At 39.1% G+C, this 17,205-nt stretch overlaps 2 protein-coding genes across 2 annotated transcripts; one reads left to right on the top strand and one right to left on the bottom strand.

Moving 5' to 3' along the window:
- Positions 1-399: 399 nt before the first annotated feature.
- Positions 400-8,469, bottom strand: LOC143879457 (calmodulin-binding receptor-like cytoplasmic kinase 3). Its single transcript, XM_077381851.1, has 7 exons — positions 8,075-8,469; positions 6,087-6,338; positions 3,779-4,032; positions 2,956-3,121; positions 2,779-2,868; positions 1,292-1,590; positions 400-791 (listed from the first exon to the last, which is right to left on the bottom strand). The coding sequence occupies exons 1-7, from the start codon at positions 8,364-8,366 to the stop codon at positions 576-578; spliced, it is 1,569 nt and encodes a 522-aa protein (XP_077237966.1). The 5' UTR covers positions 8,367-8,469; the 3' UTR covers positions 400-575.
- Positions 8,470-13,170: 4,701 nt separating this feature from the next.
- On the top strand, positions 13,171-16,492 carry LOC143878157 (uncharacterized). The gene is made up of 4 exons (XM_077380464.1): positions 13,171-13,825; positions 13,937-15,440; positions 15,597-16,050; positions 16,172-16,492. The coding sequence occupies exons 1-4, from the start codon at positions 13,171-13,173 to the stop codon at positions 16,490-16,492; spliced, it is 2,934 nt and encodes a 977-aa protein (XP_077236579.1).
- Positions 16,493-17,205: the final 713 nt, after the last annotated feature.

The following is a 17,205-nucleotide window of genomic DNA, read 5'->3' as shown; positions in this document are numbered from 1 at the left end:
CAAGTAATCAGAAGGGGTGGATATATCACTTCCCATTACCTTTTGTTTTGTTGTTGGATCCTAAAGAGTCCGAATCCAAATGGAATGGAATTCAAACACTAGGTGCATTTGAATTATTGGAATTGGCATTCTAGTGAGATTCCCTGTAAATGGAATTGAAAAATGCCAATAAAAAATTAATTCCGACTCACTACCTCTTGGATGGGCAACAGATTCTGGAAAATTTTTCCCAATCTATTGTCAACTGTAGCCAACCGCTCAGCCATCAGACAACTACTTACATTTTACTTGGGTCATTCTTGGTTGCCTAATAAGTGGACCCACATCCGCACAAACCGGACCCACACCATGCCCCATTCATAGAGACATGTTACAAAAGAAGTGAATGACAATACCAAATACCAAATACCAAATACCAATACATAATTATATTTATACAAAATTCCTTTAAAAGTTTCTTCCTTTAAAAGTGAATGAACGAAAAATGAAGTAAATTTTGTTTAAAATGTAAATCAACTTGTGAATACTGCTCTTTCTCATCTAACTCACAAACGGTGTAATTTGAGGTAGGACTATTACTCCCTTTCTCTTCTGACGCTCCCAAGATAGTCTATCCTTATTCCCCACAGATGTTCTCCTACTACTTTCATGGTTGGCCGTTCATACCGTGTAGGAGCAGCACATTGAAATGCCAAACCGAGCATTTTTGAGAGAGTCTCCTCCTCCACTGCTTCCTCCATTAAAGGATCTAAGACTTCCCTTATATTGCCTTCACTGTACTTCTTGAAGGCCTGAAACAGGAGAATTGCATAGCTTTCAAACAAAATATAAACAACAATAACAGCAATGCAGTGCCCAAAGCATATCCAAATTGAAGCCCATCTACTTCTTTACTGATAAAGGAAATCAGTTTAGATAAAATGCAAAAAACAATTTAAAAAAATTGCATCTTATGCCTCTTTGGTGCCACTCAAAACAAAAAATGATTTCAGCACTACTATGTTTTGATACATGCGCTCATGTATCTTGTCTTTTAGCATTTAATTGTCACGTAAGAGCTTTTTGTGAACCGTAAAAACCCTTTTACAGCTCTTTAAATACTAAAAGACAAGAAACATGAGCGTCTTGTATCAAAACATGTTTGTGTTGAAATCATTTCCCTAAGATTATATGCAAATAACTTTTTGAAGTATCCAAAGAGAATCTCTAGGATGCATAATATTGATATTGAATAGTTTAAACCAATATGAATAAGGACCCTTCAATCAACCTCTCTGGTGTAAATTCTTACCCATCTGAGGGTGACCCTTTCATCCATACTTTTGTTCATCTCTACAGGGCGTCGCCCAGATAAAATTTCTACGAGCAAAATGCCGAAGGAAAACACGTCGCTCTTGGGTGTGAGTTGATTGGTCTTTAAGTATTCAGGGTCGAGGTACCCAAGAGTTCCTTTCACTTGGGTCAAAATATGAGTTTGATCTGCTTCCATTGGACCAATCCTTGCAAACCCAAAATCAGCCACCTTTGCTCTCAAGCTCTCCGTTAGCAGAATGTTTGATGACTTGACATCTCGGTGGATTATGGGCTTTTCTGTTGGAAGATTACAATTAAGTAGGAGCATTTTAATGTAAATTCCAAGAGCTCAGCAAAAAAAGAGATAGAACACGTACAGAACTAAATAGAGTAAGTAGCATATCACACCAATGAGCTCAGTGGATTTTTTTTTTCTTGAGAAAGATAACAAAATTTTATTAATATGGCAATAACCAGATTACAAGAATGGGGACGAGGTGTCCCACTCATAGAAAACAGCACCTCTGCCATACCCCAATATTTACAGTGATGTGCCCAGTGGAATGATTCCTGCAAATAAAATGGATGCATGCCTAGAGTATCAGAAAAAGAGGTGATAGCTGATTAGGAAGAAGAAACAGGAGGAAATAAGAGGAAAGAAATAATGAAGAGAAAGAAGGAATAAAAGAATAGGAAGTAGAGGGGCAGTCTTGTTAGTGAAATGGCACGATTTATTGTTTGTTATCTCTTGTTATTTCTCTACACACAAGGGTACATAGTAGTTATGTTTTCCCTATGGAAATTTTTTGTAAAATCACTAATATTTAAGTCCTTGCATGGTGTTAAAGTCAAAGGAGACTCAATAACCAATTAGGAACTGCAGTTCCATGTTTCTGATTTAAAGTTCATACCTCGCCTACAACACATCCAAACACTACTTCTATTTTGTGCAGAGTGCAAACCAATATCCAGATAACTATGCAGATCAAGGTATAGATCGCCAGAAAACATGCTGGTTTTATACAGTATTTCCTAATGTGAGGGCTGATTATGCAAGCAAAGGTGCTGATTAAACCGCATTGTGTGCCCCCCTCAGGCCAAAATTCTTTCCGGTGACTCATGGCAAAATGTTCAGCCATGCAAGATTTTCAAAAGAAACACTAGAGTGTGTTATTTGATGAAGTTTTTTTCAAAGAAAATCAAGTAGATATACACCACACTCATCCGACAAGATTTTAAAATGTGGCATGCCAACTATAATAGAGAAGCTTTTACAAAATGACCAAGTGTAAATATGACAAATTTGGACAGTTAAAATATGAGTTTCTGTAATATTCATTTGGCATAACATAGAAATATATGCTGTACTGCACTGACAAACAAGAATCTATAATGGTATCCGGTACACAAGCACATGCTATGGGTGCAATTCTTTTCATTTAACGTAATATATACATATACACAAAAAATGCAATGCTTCCTTACCTGTATATAAATGGAGATAAGTTAGGGCATGGGCAACGTCGATGGCTATTTCTAATCGTTGCTTAAAACCTAAAATTTTTCCACGCAGACCTGACAAACAGAACAAGGTTTTACCATTCTAAGTTACTAATTAAAATATTAATTAAAACTTATAAAGTTAAAATAAATGTGTCTTACCATCTAGATGTTCCCTGAGAGTACCATTTGGAACAAACTCAGTTATGAGGATGCGCTCATGTCCTTTATCAAAGTAACCAAGTAGCTTCACTAAATTTCGATGTTCAATTTTGGCAAGCAATTCAACTTCACTACTGAATTCAGTTCGTAGAGCATCACAGTGTTCCTGTCCAAAGTCTAACATCAACAGAGCACCACCAGAAAATATTTCTGAAGGAAAATGCTAGAAATAAAGAAACAATTTAACAAATACAAAAAAAAATAAAAAAATGATCAATTGCAAATTGTTATAAATGGAAAAAGGAATGAGAATTTCCTATGACCAAGCAGTACACAGCAACCAGAAGCACGTTCCGAACCCATTTTAGAAAATTAAACTTTAAGTGAGATTATTTTTTTGAAGAAAGTGGCACATCATTGAGGTAATCAAGAAACACAGGACAATCACCCAACATCTGAGCTCTACTCTTGTCCCTTCGAGGGTCAATCAAACCCATGTCCATGTGTGATCCCAAAAAAAGGGACCATGGGGAGCCACAAAAGAATTGGCTGCAAGCTAAATAACAGTTTCTACTCTGTACAATAACGATATTCTTCTTGTTAGGTATGCATTCAGTAGCAACAAAATCTCTAAATTATGCTCGTGTACATGTGAACAAGAAAAAATAGAAAATCTTCCTAAGGAATTTGCTCCCCCCCCCCCCCCCCCCCTCTCTCCAAATCAACATCAGCAGTATTATTATAGTAATATTAAATTGCTATATTTCCAAGCACCAACAGTATTTCAGGATTTAAAAAGAAAAAAGAAAAAAAAGACAATTACCTTCTTTGCTCGTTTAATAGCGACGACCTGACCATCTTGCAACTGAGCCCTGTAAACAGTACCAAAACCTCCTTCGCCTAGCTTTAGCGATGGTGAAAAATTATGGGTAGCTTTGTTGATCTGACTCATATTCAGATGTATTGATGCAACTCTAGTCAATTGTGGGTATGAAGAAAATCGAGATGGACTAGCAGCTACTTGAAGTGGACTGGCTGGGATCCTTTCAGAAGTAGAACTCACATTGAAAGAGGAAACTGAATCCAATGCAGCAACAAAGTTATGAAATATGCAAGAAAAACGCCAGCTTCAGTTATAGGAACAGTAAATAGCTGCTATTTACATAATGATGCATGAATAAAATTGCTATTAGTTGAATATATTTAGCCAGTTTTCATCAACTCATGTCCCCCTAGCACGGACTAATCTAGGATAGGCCAGCCTATCTAAATATGTCTTACTAAGTTCTTGTCAAGCCGCCCCTTTCGGTACATTGGTTAGGGATGGCAAAGTGCTAATTACCACTTTGTATAATCTGCATGTTCTCCCAAAGTGCTATTAACAGCTTCAAATAAAACCATTCAAAAAAAAAAAAAAATAACAGTTTCAAATAGACGAATATTGAACATGGGCCTAATGATTGTTGAATGGACAAGAATTCTGGTCAGTATGTCAAGTACTTTCTATACTCGCATCAATAAGTAACAGACTTGAGACTCGTCTAAGCATATGAATCTAATAGTATATTTGAACATGTCATAAAGATGCAAATTAATATAATTTGAAGAATCTTACAGGCTTTCACCCTTAAATATGTGGAGTTTTTTCAATAAAAACAAAGCAATAAAGCCTTGTTCAGATTGTGAGCTGATGAGTTTATCATCAAGTCTTCAAATCAAAGAAGCTCCAATGTTACATGTCAATATGGCAATAAAGCCTTGTTCATATTGTGAGCTGATGAGTTTATCCTAGAGTCTTCAAATCAAAGAAGCTCCAATGTTACATGTCAATATGTGGGTGTAATGATCAATTTGCTGGACTCATATTTACCATGTGGATACGGGTGTGTGCAAGTCTCGCAGATTCAACATTCCTGGACATCTGTTGACTCGTGAGGCTATATTCCAAATGGAGAGAGTGAGTCTATATTCCAAATGGAGAGAGTGAGTCTATATTCCAAATGGAGAGCCTTGATAACACTGGTCAAAAGTATGTTTCCATGAGTATAGACACAGTGAAAGAATCTTATAAATAGATTCATTCGCATCTTTCTAGTCCATGTCTATCCGGAGAAATAGATAGTTCAGTCTTTAGCAAACTTAGTGGACCCTTGCCACAAAGTTTCAGATACTCAAGTTGGCACTTCAGCTTTCTGGGGATAGTTTGGTCTTCATGGATTACGGATTATATTTTCATCATTCATGTATCTTTACTAGGATAGAAAGTAGACCTGCAAAGCTAGAAAAAATTTCCCACAATGCTACCTAAAGATGTAACATGGAATACATAAAACATTTTCATCCAAATAGTGGTTATTTCATTATTTAAATACATCCTAATCCTAAAAGAGACTATGGATTTAATGTTAATAATCAATATATAGAAACAGAGAGAGAGAGAGAGGGGGGGGGGGACTAGCTGGCTTTTATTTATTTATTTATTTATTTTTTACCTTTATTATTCCAAAAGGTACCAAATAAGGGACAAGTTGTCCCCCAACAGGCTACAACAATACCACCCCCTACACACACAGTAGGAATAGTTTACATATCCAGTATATGCTACCCATCCCCATTCCCCATTACATTACCCAATAGCCTAACGTGTACAAAAGTGCCATATTTGGGGCTAGCTGCCTTTTAAATAGAGTACTGGCTACAAGTATAAGACAATTGACAATTAATCCACAGAGTAGTACACTACAATATCTAATTTTCATTGAAAATTGAGGTACTTTAAAGTTAAAACAATTAAAGAAGTACTAGAATGTTGGCCTCTTTCATCAATTGTATTAAATAATAGAAACAATGGGTTTGTGCAAGGAAAGCAATAGCCCAAGAAGTTAAGAGGTATTAGAAGTCGCAAGGAGAAAAATGTGCATCCGTTTTTACCGTGTAGTGTCTCAGTTATAGTCAGAGAGATGCAGGCAGAAATATACTAGGAATAGAGAAATATACTAGGAATAGAGAAGGCAACACAAAGCGGTATTCATCTAATGCCATATTCAACATCTTCTAACGTAATAAATGAGAAACTAGATACAAATTTAAGGGAAGAAAATAGACTTAACATGAATGTCATTTTGACTCACTTAAATTCGGCTCGTTGGGAAGAGCTCCATGAGTAGTCTGTTTCCTTCTTGCATGAGAGCATGGACAAATTAAAATGCAACATAGAAGGAACGTTCCCGATATCGCCATGACCATGTTCTTTGGAACTGTAGAAAAAGAGTGATGGTGTTTTTCCTCGCTCGATTGACTTGGTCTTCTAGGATTGTGAGTAATGGGGTCATTTGTTGTCAATTGTAGCAGAAGTTTTCTCCCCACTCTCTGGTGTGACTCCTCTACAAAGGATATCATAACTAGATTAGTAATGTACACCTTAAAAAGAACTAAGTCAAGATGAAAATCTGAGTGAAAAAAGCAACACCAGGAAATTGAAGAGAAATGCATAAACTAGTGATACCAAAAATGGGGCTCATGTAAGAAGGTTGAGGAGAAATGCATATACTAGCAATCACATGTGAGAAGGTTGCCAATCACGGAGTAATCACTATTAAGAAGGTCGCCAATCAAGAAATAACCACAAAACCAATCACAAGATCAAATCATGATAACTTTTGATAGACATAGAGGAAGTTGTTGTATAAAACAAGTAGTTTCCTCGTATAGGTTGTGTTTCTAATTTTAGGAAATAGGAACCCCAGTTGAGAGAGCTTTCTCATTCGGAAATCGTTGGCCCAAATTTCTATAACCAAAGCATCAATTATACTAACATGATAACATGTTTTCAATTCAAGTTTCCTATTTGTTAGAGTCTCATTCGTTATTCATACCATAAGAAGATGTAGACAGACAATTCATAGAGAATCAACACTTTATGACCAAAAGCATACTTTGGGACCAATACTAGCAACTTTAAGCTAGATTCAAACAAAAACGACATGATTTTAGAACACAGAAAGTTTGTATTGTTTTCTAGTAGATGGACAGAGATTACATTTATTGACAATGAGAAATGGTTTGATCTAGTTACCATAGCTGCTAGAGTGGGAAGCGCAGGAAAAGTAGAAGCGGGAAGAAAGAGGTCCAAAACAGAAAATATGGAAAGCAAAAAACACTAAATAAAGAGAAAACATATGGGAATCGACATTTAAAGTAAATATGAAATATTCAATAAGCCTCATTAGAAGAGAACAAGAATTACATATAAAAATATATAAGGTTGCAGTAGGTTAGGGAGGAAGGTTTAACGTTGATTAGGTTTTTTTTTTTTTGAATGGTAATGTTGGTTAGCGTTCAAGTAATAAAGTAGAAAGCCTCACAACTGATTAGAATTACAAGCTTTAGGAATTTATAGTTTTACATGTTTTATTCGTGTAGTTTCTTTTTAAGTATTTATTCAGGTAGGTATATGTTATGTTTTTGAAAAAAAAAAAAGAAGATCCCCAAAAGTTTTATTTGAAACTTAAGATGAGTTTTTTAGTTCTAACCATGGTTTTAAATTTCGACCGGATTTCGGTGGGGACCGAAACCGAAATTTACCAAAATTTCATTTTTTGCCATTTACCGAATTTCGGGTCCGAAATTTCAATTAAATGCCATTAATTATTTTTTTTTTAAAAAGAGTTACAAAATTTCGGCCGAAATTTCAAAAATTCAGTCCGGAATTTATAACCAAATTACCAAATTTCGGATTTCACCAAAATTTCGGTTTTCGGAGGGGTCCGAAACGGTTCCCGAAACCGAAATTTTAAACCATGGTTCTAACTACACTAATTTGGTATACTACAAGATGAGATTAATTTTCTTAAAAAAAAAAAAAAACACGTAAATAGGAAGTGTACTCTGCTATTTACAAGTACCAAAATATGCTAAATTATTTATCAGATGGAGAAAATACTATTAAAAATAGCAAAATAGTCCTAAAAAAGAATCCACCCAACTAAGAAAGCTTCTAGTAACTAAGCTATTTGCAAGTACGAAAATAGTAAATTATTGATGATACGGTAGCTAAATTGGTGTTTAGCCCTTTAAACTGAAGATTATTAAAATGAATAATACAATCACATCATGATACCTTGAAAAAGGATGCATTCTAGATTGGTAGTAACAGGAAGCTCCAAACCACAATATTTCTTCCCAACTCTTCCCCACTCTTCCATCTCAGAATCGCAGAAACGCGAATTGAAGAAATAAAATTCCAGGGCTTTGCAGAACAAGAAATTGTCTATAGATTTCCCATTCACATAAAACAATTCCCCATCTGAAGACAGGGAATAGGAGAACAAATCTGTTCTTCCATCCTTTGACCCCACTATAAAACCAGGCAATAGAATCAAAAGACCCAAAACTAATACACCCATTCTCATAGGATTTAACACATAGGGGGGGTGTATTCTAAAGGATATATTTTCAAACCCTAGAAGGAGAAAAGGAGATGAGGAGAAGGCTCAAAACGCCGACTTTGTAGAAACATAGTTGGTTGGGTTGAAATAGGTGAGGATGCAACTGCTGCCACGTCAGCATCCTTGAAAAAAACACAAAGCACGCGCTGGAGAAAATAACGAGTTCAGTAGGTGTGATTGGGTGTAACTTTTGACTAAAAAGTACTGTAGGACCACTCCCTAGGATGATCCAAACTGTCATATGGCCACACGCCATATAAAAACTCTTAACTCGGGCTTCATTGTGAACCCAAACCGATTGAATTCGAGGCCTTAGGCAACCTGATCCGACCCTGAACCCAACACCTATTCTTCTTAATTTTATTGTAATTTGGTCGCAATTTTTAAATCTTTGGAGTATTACTTTTGTATTTTTAAAATTTTTTTCCCATGGCCAGCAAAAACTTAACTCGACATAACCTACTGCAATTTGGAAAATCAAGTTAGACAAGCCGGGTTAAGAGATTTATAGGTGGGTTGATTTAGGGTTGACGATCCCTCGACTTGGGTTTGGTCAGGTCGACTTGGGTTTGGTCAGGTCAAGGTTGAGGTAGCTAAGATTGGTATCAGCCTATTACCCTATCCGGACTTGCACCGATGACCCTACACGTAGACCTGGCAAAGAGCGACATGGACCCGCGGGTCGACCCAGCCCGCCCATAATTTCTAGGTCCGGGTCCACCATATGTGACCACTTTCTAAGATGACTTGCGAGTCAACCTGGCCCGGGTCCCGTGCCCGTTAAAAAATAGAATATATATTTTTTCAAGTTTTTCAGACAGCAACCGAGCTCGAAGCCTGAAAGAGCGTTTGACTTTTGCCTTCTTTTCGGAATGCAAATAATGACGGCGGCTAGAATGACGCAAGGAAGTGGGACCGTTTTGAATTTAGAGAAACTGAGAGGAACGAAATGACCATTTTACCCTCGTAATGCAGATTTTTTTATATAGAAAAACTCACGTAGGCTTCTGAGTTCTGACACGATACAGCTGGGTCAGTGTCCATGTGTATGAAGGGTTGAGAAGAAGGAAGCTATTAGTACTTCATGAGTTCTATTTTTAGAAACTGTTGGCTGTATAGTTTTTTGAGTGTCCCTGGACCCTGTTCAATAACCATAAATACATGCTATTTGATGTTACATTTGGATGATTGGCTTGAATTTTGACCCTCCAGAGCAAGGCCTGTCAGATGGACGGTTCATGACTTCATGTAGTCAAAAGCAGGACCATGGAATATAGTACCATGTGTCCATTATGCCCTGGTATTGAGGGCATGCTTTGGTTTCCTTTTTGTAGGGTGGGGTCATTTCATGGGGTCCCACTTCTTCTACTAATAGGATGAGTAGTCAGATGGATTTAATGTGGGCCACTGACAATCTGTGTTACAGAAAAACTAAAAATCGATATTTTTGGTCGTGTTTAGTAATCATTCTCTTGATTCCATATCTAGGGTGCAGAATCGCACTATTTTGAAATCATTCCAACAGAGCGTGGAATTTTATAACCAACTCATTTCTTGCTTTGTGCTTTTAGAACGAAATTGTGAGCCACATTCCTGTTTGGTTCGCTGAGAGAGAGCAGTGGAAGTAGTAGTCAACAGGAAAGTCACGAGGATGGGAGATGTGTAGAGTTTGTCTAGAGGAGAATAGGGAAAGAGTGATAGTGTGTTTGGTTGGGCGTCAAACTATGTGGAAAATGTAGAGATGTTATTACCAAAATAGATAGTAGAAGAGAGAGAAAGATAGAAAGAGAGAAAAATTTAATGATTACACAAGACAAGACATATTGTACTCTTCTCCTTCTTAAATCCACAAAAAATGGAGGTTTTCCATTGAAAGATTTGTTGGGAAAGTTGCTTATTTCCCACCCATGATGATTGCTTGGGTGGGAAGGCAAAGGCAAAAATAGAGATTTCTATTTTTAGCTTTTGGAGAAAGCTAAACTATAAAAAGAGAAGTGTTGTTCTCTTGGGTTGCGGCGAAACAAGACGTCTTTGGTGTGCAGGCGGCCAAAGGAGAGAGAAAGGGAGAAGAGGTTTTTCATCTCGAGGTTTTCTCTTAGGTTCTTTTTCGGGTTTATCTCTCGCGTTATCTCTTGTGTACGGTCTTGGGTTTGAGAAGCAAGGAAAGGGTTGTGGGTTTGCGATTAATTCATTTTAATCCTTGTATATTGTTTTTCTCATAGTGGAAGATCGTGTTTCTCGCCCGAGTAAACTTAGCCGAACCACGTAAAATATCGGTGTTCATCTTGTGGCTTGTTTTATTTTATCTTTCCGTTTAATTTGTGCACGATCGGATCGAATTGCCCGGCGGATTTTTCTCAACAAGGTTAATAATGATGTCCTCTCCATGTCTTGCAGTCAAATGAAATTTGAGCTCAAATTTGGCAACCAAACAATATCCTGCATTTCATAATCTGAAAAATGCCCAGCCGTCTTCCACGTATTTTGCAACCAAACAGGGTAATGCTTTGATGAGGGACACAATAAAAAAATTGCACCACAATTCCCAAATACAGTCCTAATGATCGCAATTAGGATTCTTTTCTATCTTGAGCATACAACTCAACTCAACTCAACTAAGCCTTTGTCCCAATCTAGTTGGGTCGGCTGATGAATACTTATCATGAGCATGATAAGGGTTATCTATATTGTGAGGGGCCACAAGTTCAGCCCATTGGAGCTAGTCTCACGGTCTCACCTTGGTCAAATGATTTTAGCAACTTGATCTATAAATCGATGATGGGTCATTCATATTCCACCAGAGAAGCTAAAGTGAGGATTGCTATATAAACAAAAAAGACGAGACACCATACAACAAAAAGGGAGTAACGGTGCAACCTCATTATTTTAATTAAAATAAGCAACTTGAGGGCCAAAATATAAACAAATAATTAGATCTCAAGCGAGAGTTTGAAGAAAACAATCTCAACTGTTGTCTAGCTTCATTGAAGCTTCCTCTGCTCTTCCTCCCCACAATCAGATCTCAAGCGAGAGTTTGAAGAAAATAATCTCAACTGTTGATTCCTCTCTCTCTTCCAATGGAAAAAACGAAAATACCACTCTTTTTTCAAACCAGCCTGAAAATTTTCCCCCTCTTTCGGCTGGAAATCCCATCTCCACCCTTCAAAATTCGAGTCATTCTGAAAATCTCCCCCCAAAAGCCTTATCCAGTGACCAGTTGGTCAAATCCCCTACCTTCTTGCAGGGAGTCTACCCTAGCACCTCTGTTTCCTCTAACATCCCCTCGAATACAGCCAAAATATCTGAAAATGGGCGATCAACTCAATCTGTCAATCCTCCTCCCCCCCCCCCGATCTTCTCTCCCTCCTTTACTTCCCAACCCACCCTCTGTAATCCGGGAAAACCCCTGGACTAGCCTATTTAGCAGACCAAAGCCTTCAGTTCCGGGTCTTACCTAAAAGCTCCAGAACTAACAAGACCATCATCTCCTTCTCTTTAGATGAAGTAAGCAGAGGCAGCAACAAATGGGAAAACTGCCTTGTGGGGTTCTTCCTGGGTAGAAGACCTTTCGTCCAGAATCTTCAGGAAAATCTCCAAAAGAAATGGAGCCTTAAAGGTAATTTAAAGGTTTCAACCTTAAGAAACGGCTTCTTTCTTTTCCGTTTTAGCTGTGGGGAAGACTATGACCAAATTCTGGAAATGGGCGGCCATACTTATGCTAGCAAACCCCTCATTCTTCGTAGATGGTCGCTGGAGATTCCTCTCGAAAAACCTGATCTCCCATCCATTCCTATTTGGATAAAACTACCTGGGCTTCCTTTGCAGTACTGGAACCAAGAGGGTATAAGCAAAATTGGCAGTGCGATTGGAAATCCTCTTTACATGGATTCAAAAGCGGCTGAAGAATCCAGGCTAAACTTTGCAAGACTCTGCGTCGAAATTGATGCCGATGATGATCTTCCGCACTCCATAGAGATTCATTCACCCCTTGGTGTGTCAACCCAGATAATATAATACGAATGGAGGCCGCAATCTTGCAACCTCTGCAAGGTTTTCAACCACTCAACTGAAAAGTGCCCTGTAAAGGAAAAGCCAGATCCCACACCTCCTCTTGAATGGAGACCTGTTTCTCGAAAAGATTTACCAAAGGAGACTTTCGTTTCTCCACCTCTCGAGGTTTCTGAATCCACCCCAGAATCCTCAACTTACCATCTCCTCTAATTCCCAAGGCAATCCCCCCCATTGTTCCAACTCAGAATCCTTTCGACATCCTCAATGCAGTTGACCCTGATGAGCAACTTTCTGAATTCATTTCCGGGGAGGAATTCGATGATGACACCCCTGGGAATTTTGCTAACCTCAGGAAATACTGGTCTCCGGGGCTACCTAGCTCAAATTTGCTAAATTCCTCCTCTCGCCTTCCTGTCCTTTCAAACCCCCCTGATGTAACAGAGAAAATCTTCCCTTCCCCCTCGGAAAAGCCCCCCAATGAAATCACCTTCCCCTCCTCCCCCTCATCCTCCCTCATCAATCCTGAAACCCAATTACCTTTCGATGATGCTTCTCATCCGATCCTTCTTGGTAATTCCAAACCAGCCCAATCCCCCCACTTGCAAAATACCTCATGATTAAGCTAGGGATTTGGAATATCAGAGGGCTAGGAACCAAAAACAAGAGAAAAGAAATTAGTGACCTCATCCGAAAAGAAAATCTTCCATTTCTAAGTATCCTTGAATCTCATGCCCCCATTCATAAAGTCTCTAAATACATGGCAGAGATTTGCAACGGTTGGAACCACTTAGCCAATTATAATTATTCTGATCGAAGAAGGATATGGATCATTTGGAATCCCAATTTGGTTCATGTCAGAATCATCCAAGAAGCTGAGCAGCTAATGCATTGTGAGGTTCGTTTCCTTCAAACCAATACCTCCCTTCTCGTCACCTCTGTCTACGCCCTTAACAGAGGTATTGGAAGAAGAAATCTCTGGAGCCAACTTTCCCTTATTGCCTCTCATACTACTCTTCCCTGGACTGCTTTAGGTGATTTCAACATCATCCGATACACCCATGAATTTCTATGGGGTACTGGCCCTTCTGCTCGAGATTTGGAAGACTTCAACTCCTGGATCGATTGCAATTCTGTCGAAGATCTTAGATCTTTTGGCCAAACTCTATCTTGGAACAACCGGTCGAATGAAGAAAACTGGAAATTCAGAAGGCTTGATAGAGCCCTTGTAAATGAAGAATGGCTCTTCCAATATCCCTCATCTTTTGCTTCTTATCTCTTACCTGGGCTGTCAGACCACACCCCAATCATAATTCAGTTTAACCAAACATCCCAAATTCCCAAAATCCCGTTCAAGTTTTTTTCTATGTGGCTCGATGATCTCTCAGTTTTCGAAGTAGTGGAAAGAGCCTGGAGTAAGAAGATTGAAGGCTCCCCTCTATTCGTAGTTGTCCAAAAGCTCAAAGAAGTGAAAGAATGTCTTAAAATTTGGAACCGTGATGTGTTTGGCAGAATTGACATTTAAGCCCCTCGGAGAAGGCATCAACTTGAGGCCATTCAAGCTCAGATAGCTATATCCCCTCTCGATCAGGCTTTAAGAGAAGAAGAAAATCGCATTAAGGATTCATATGTCAAGTCTGCTAATAAGGAAGAGGCCTTCTTTAGACAGAAATCAAGAATTCAGTGGTTGAATCTGGGTGATTCAAACACTGCTTTCTTCCATTCAGCTATGAAAGCCAGGAAAAATCAGAATTCCATCCAAGGAACTGGCACTGCCGATGGATCCATATCTACCAACCCTGATGAGATTGCTGATACAATGGTTGCCTACTTCAAATCCCTCCTCAACAAGGAAGATTCTGCCCTTCCAATTCATCCCAACAACTTTCCTAATCCTTCCAGAATCCTCTCTGAAGAAGACTCCTTGCAGTTAACAAATTTTTTTTCTGCTGCAGACATTTGGAATGTCATTAAAAACTCTGATGGAAACAAGTCCCCGGGTCCTGATGGTTTGAATGGCCGCTTCTTTCAAGCTTTCTGGTACTTGATCGGCCCGGATGTTGTCAAGGCTATTCAATTCTTCTTTCGTAAAGGCAAGATTCTCCCTCAGCTTAATGCAACTTTTATTTCTCTGCTACCCAAATCTCCTGAAGCTAGCTCACCTGAGAAATATCGACCAATATCCCTCTGCAATTTCCTTTATAAAGTCATTTCCAAGCTTATGGCAAATAGACTCAAGCCCATCTTGAATAAGCTCATTAGTCCCTTTCAATCTGCATTTATCAAAGGAAGGAGTATTCAAGACAATATTCTCATTGCCCATGATCTTTGCCATAATTTTCATAGGAGAAACCAGGAAAAAGCCATGTGTATTAAAATGGATCTCAAAAAAGCCTTCGATAGTGTTAATCGTTCTTCCTTGCTTACTTTCATGAGAAAAATAGGTTTCCCTGAGATCTGGTGCAAATGGGTTCATGAATGTATTTCTACTCCCTCCTTTTCGGTCCTTGTAAACGGCTCCCTTCGGGGCTTCTTCAGGTCTTCCAATGGTCTCAGGCAAGGAGATCCTCTATCCCCCTTACTCTTTTGTTTTGTTATGGAGATGTTCTCCTGTCTCCTTTCCTCCTTCCATGCCCAGGGCCTTATTTCTTCTCCCTTCTCCAAAGGAGACCTAACTATCAGCCACACTCTTTTTGCTGACGATGTAATGATCTATGCAAACCCAAACTCAATTTCTGCAGCAGGGATCATAAATTGCTTAGATTCATTCAAATTATGCTCTGGCTTAGAATTTAACCCCATCAAAAGCGAAGTCTTTTTTGCAGGTATCCAAAACTGTACCAAGAGAGTTATTTGCAACATCCTCAAGATTGAAGAAGGGAAGTTTCCCATCAAATACCTGGGCTTACCTCTAATTACTTTCAGGCTCTCCTCTCGGGATTGTCAACCCATCATAGACAAAATAAGGCAAAGGATCTCCTCTTGGTCCACTCGTCTTCTTTCCAGAGCTGGAAGAGTTGAGATGGTCAAGTCTGTCCTCTCCACCTATCAAGTCTACTAGTCTGCAGCATTTCATATCCCCAAAGAAACTCTCAACAAAATAGAAAAAATCCTCAGAGACTATATTTGGTCTGGCTCCAAGCTTGAGAAATCTTACCATCCAGTGTCTTGGAACACAATTTGCAGCCCCAAATCTAAAGTTGGATTAGAGATTAGAAAATTGGCTGATTTGAACTTAGCATCCCAGATTAAACAACTGTGGCATATCTTATCCATGAAAGATTCTCCCTGGGTTATATGGTTTGATCGGAAATACATCAGAGGTAGAAGTTTCTGGAGCCTCCCTATGCCTACTTCTCCTTCTTGGGCCGCTAGGAGTATATTGAAAGCTCGAGACTTTGCTTCCAAGCACATATGCTACATTGTTGGATCCCAGGCTCCTCTCAAATTTTGGACGGATCCATGGCATCCAAAGGGTCCCCTCGTCTCCCAGTCTTCAATTGGCTCTATCATTAATTTCATCCCTCTGAAGGCTACCATTGACAAAGCTAAGTCTCAAGGGTGGTGGGACATGATTCAAGAGCATCCACAACTCCTAGATCTAAAGCAAGTCATTAATTCCGGTCTCTTCTCTGAATCTGTTTTGACCTTTCCGATTTGGAAGCCAGAATCTGATGGAATTTTCAGGCTTAAGAGTGCCTGTAATTCCATCAGGACTATTAATCCTAAACCTCCTTGGACTTCTTCCATTTGGTTTGCAGGACACACCCCAAAATTCAGCATCACCTCTTGGCAATCAATGCAAGATAAACTATGCACCAGAGATAAACTCCATTTCCTCGGTCCCAACCAAGACCATTCATGCCTCCTCTGCTACTCTGCTCCGAAAAGTACCAACCACCTTTTCTTCAACTGTTCTTACTCGGCCTGGATTTGGCGCTGGATTCTTCGCTGCATCTCTGTTAGGAAGAAGCAAAAGAAATCGCTCTCTGATGAGGAAAGCTGGATCCGGAATAAATTCAAGAAGAAGGGGCAGACATATTCACTTACCAGAATTCTTCTCACTGCTTCTATCTACCTAATCTGGCTAGAAAGAAATGCGAGACTCTTTGAAAACAAAAAAAAAAAAAAAAAACTCACAAAAGGATCCTTCTTAGCAGAATTATCAGCACTTCGAGGTCTCGTATTCTGTCTCTAAACCTGGAAGATGAAACCTCCGAAGAAAATTGCAAAATTGCGAAAATTTTCAACCTCCCTCTGGTCAGCAAAACCCCAGAAGCTAAGTTCTGTCACTGGGCGCCCCCCTTTGAATCTGAAGTTAAGTTGAATTCTGATGCCTCCCTTGCTTGTGGCTCTGCCTCGGTTGGAGGCCTTCTCCGAGACCACCTAGGGACCATTCTCTCTTTCTTCTCTGTCAACTGTGAGCCTCTCCCAATTCAGGAATTAGAATTTGAAGCTATTCTTCATGGAGTCATTCTTGCCTGCCAACTTCCAGTTAAGAATCTATGGATCGAATTTGACTCTCTCCTTGCAGTCATGGTTATTCATCGCTGTAGACACCCCATTTTGACCGAGCCCTATCCCCTTGTTTTACCCGAGGCATCCTTCTGTGGGATAAAAGAGTGGTCATAATTTTTGCCAAGTAGGGCTGTCCGGTAGAAAAGGGGGTATGAATTTATCATCTAAACCTAAGCTTGATATAATGCCGCATGTCCATGTTAGCAATTACAGCCAATTCACATCACAGAGTGATCTAAGCCATGTATTTGTAGTTGGGTTGAAAATCAAGAGGGCC

This window comes from Tasmannia lanceolata, unplaced genomic scaffold, assembly GCF_043159265.1.
Source record: "Tasmannia lanceolata isolate RefF3 unplaced genomic scaffold, GAP_Taslan_0.1 ptg000006l, whole genome shotgun sequence".
Classification (NCBI taxonomy): Eukaryota; Viridiplantae; Streptophyta; class Magnoliopsida; order Canellales; family Winteraceae; genus Tasmannia; species Tasmannia lanceolata.
This window is presented reverse-complemented; position numbering and strand designations above follow the sequence as displayed.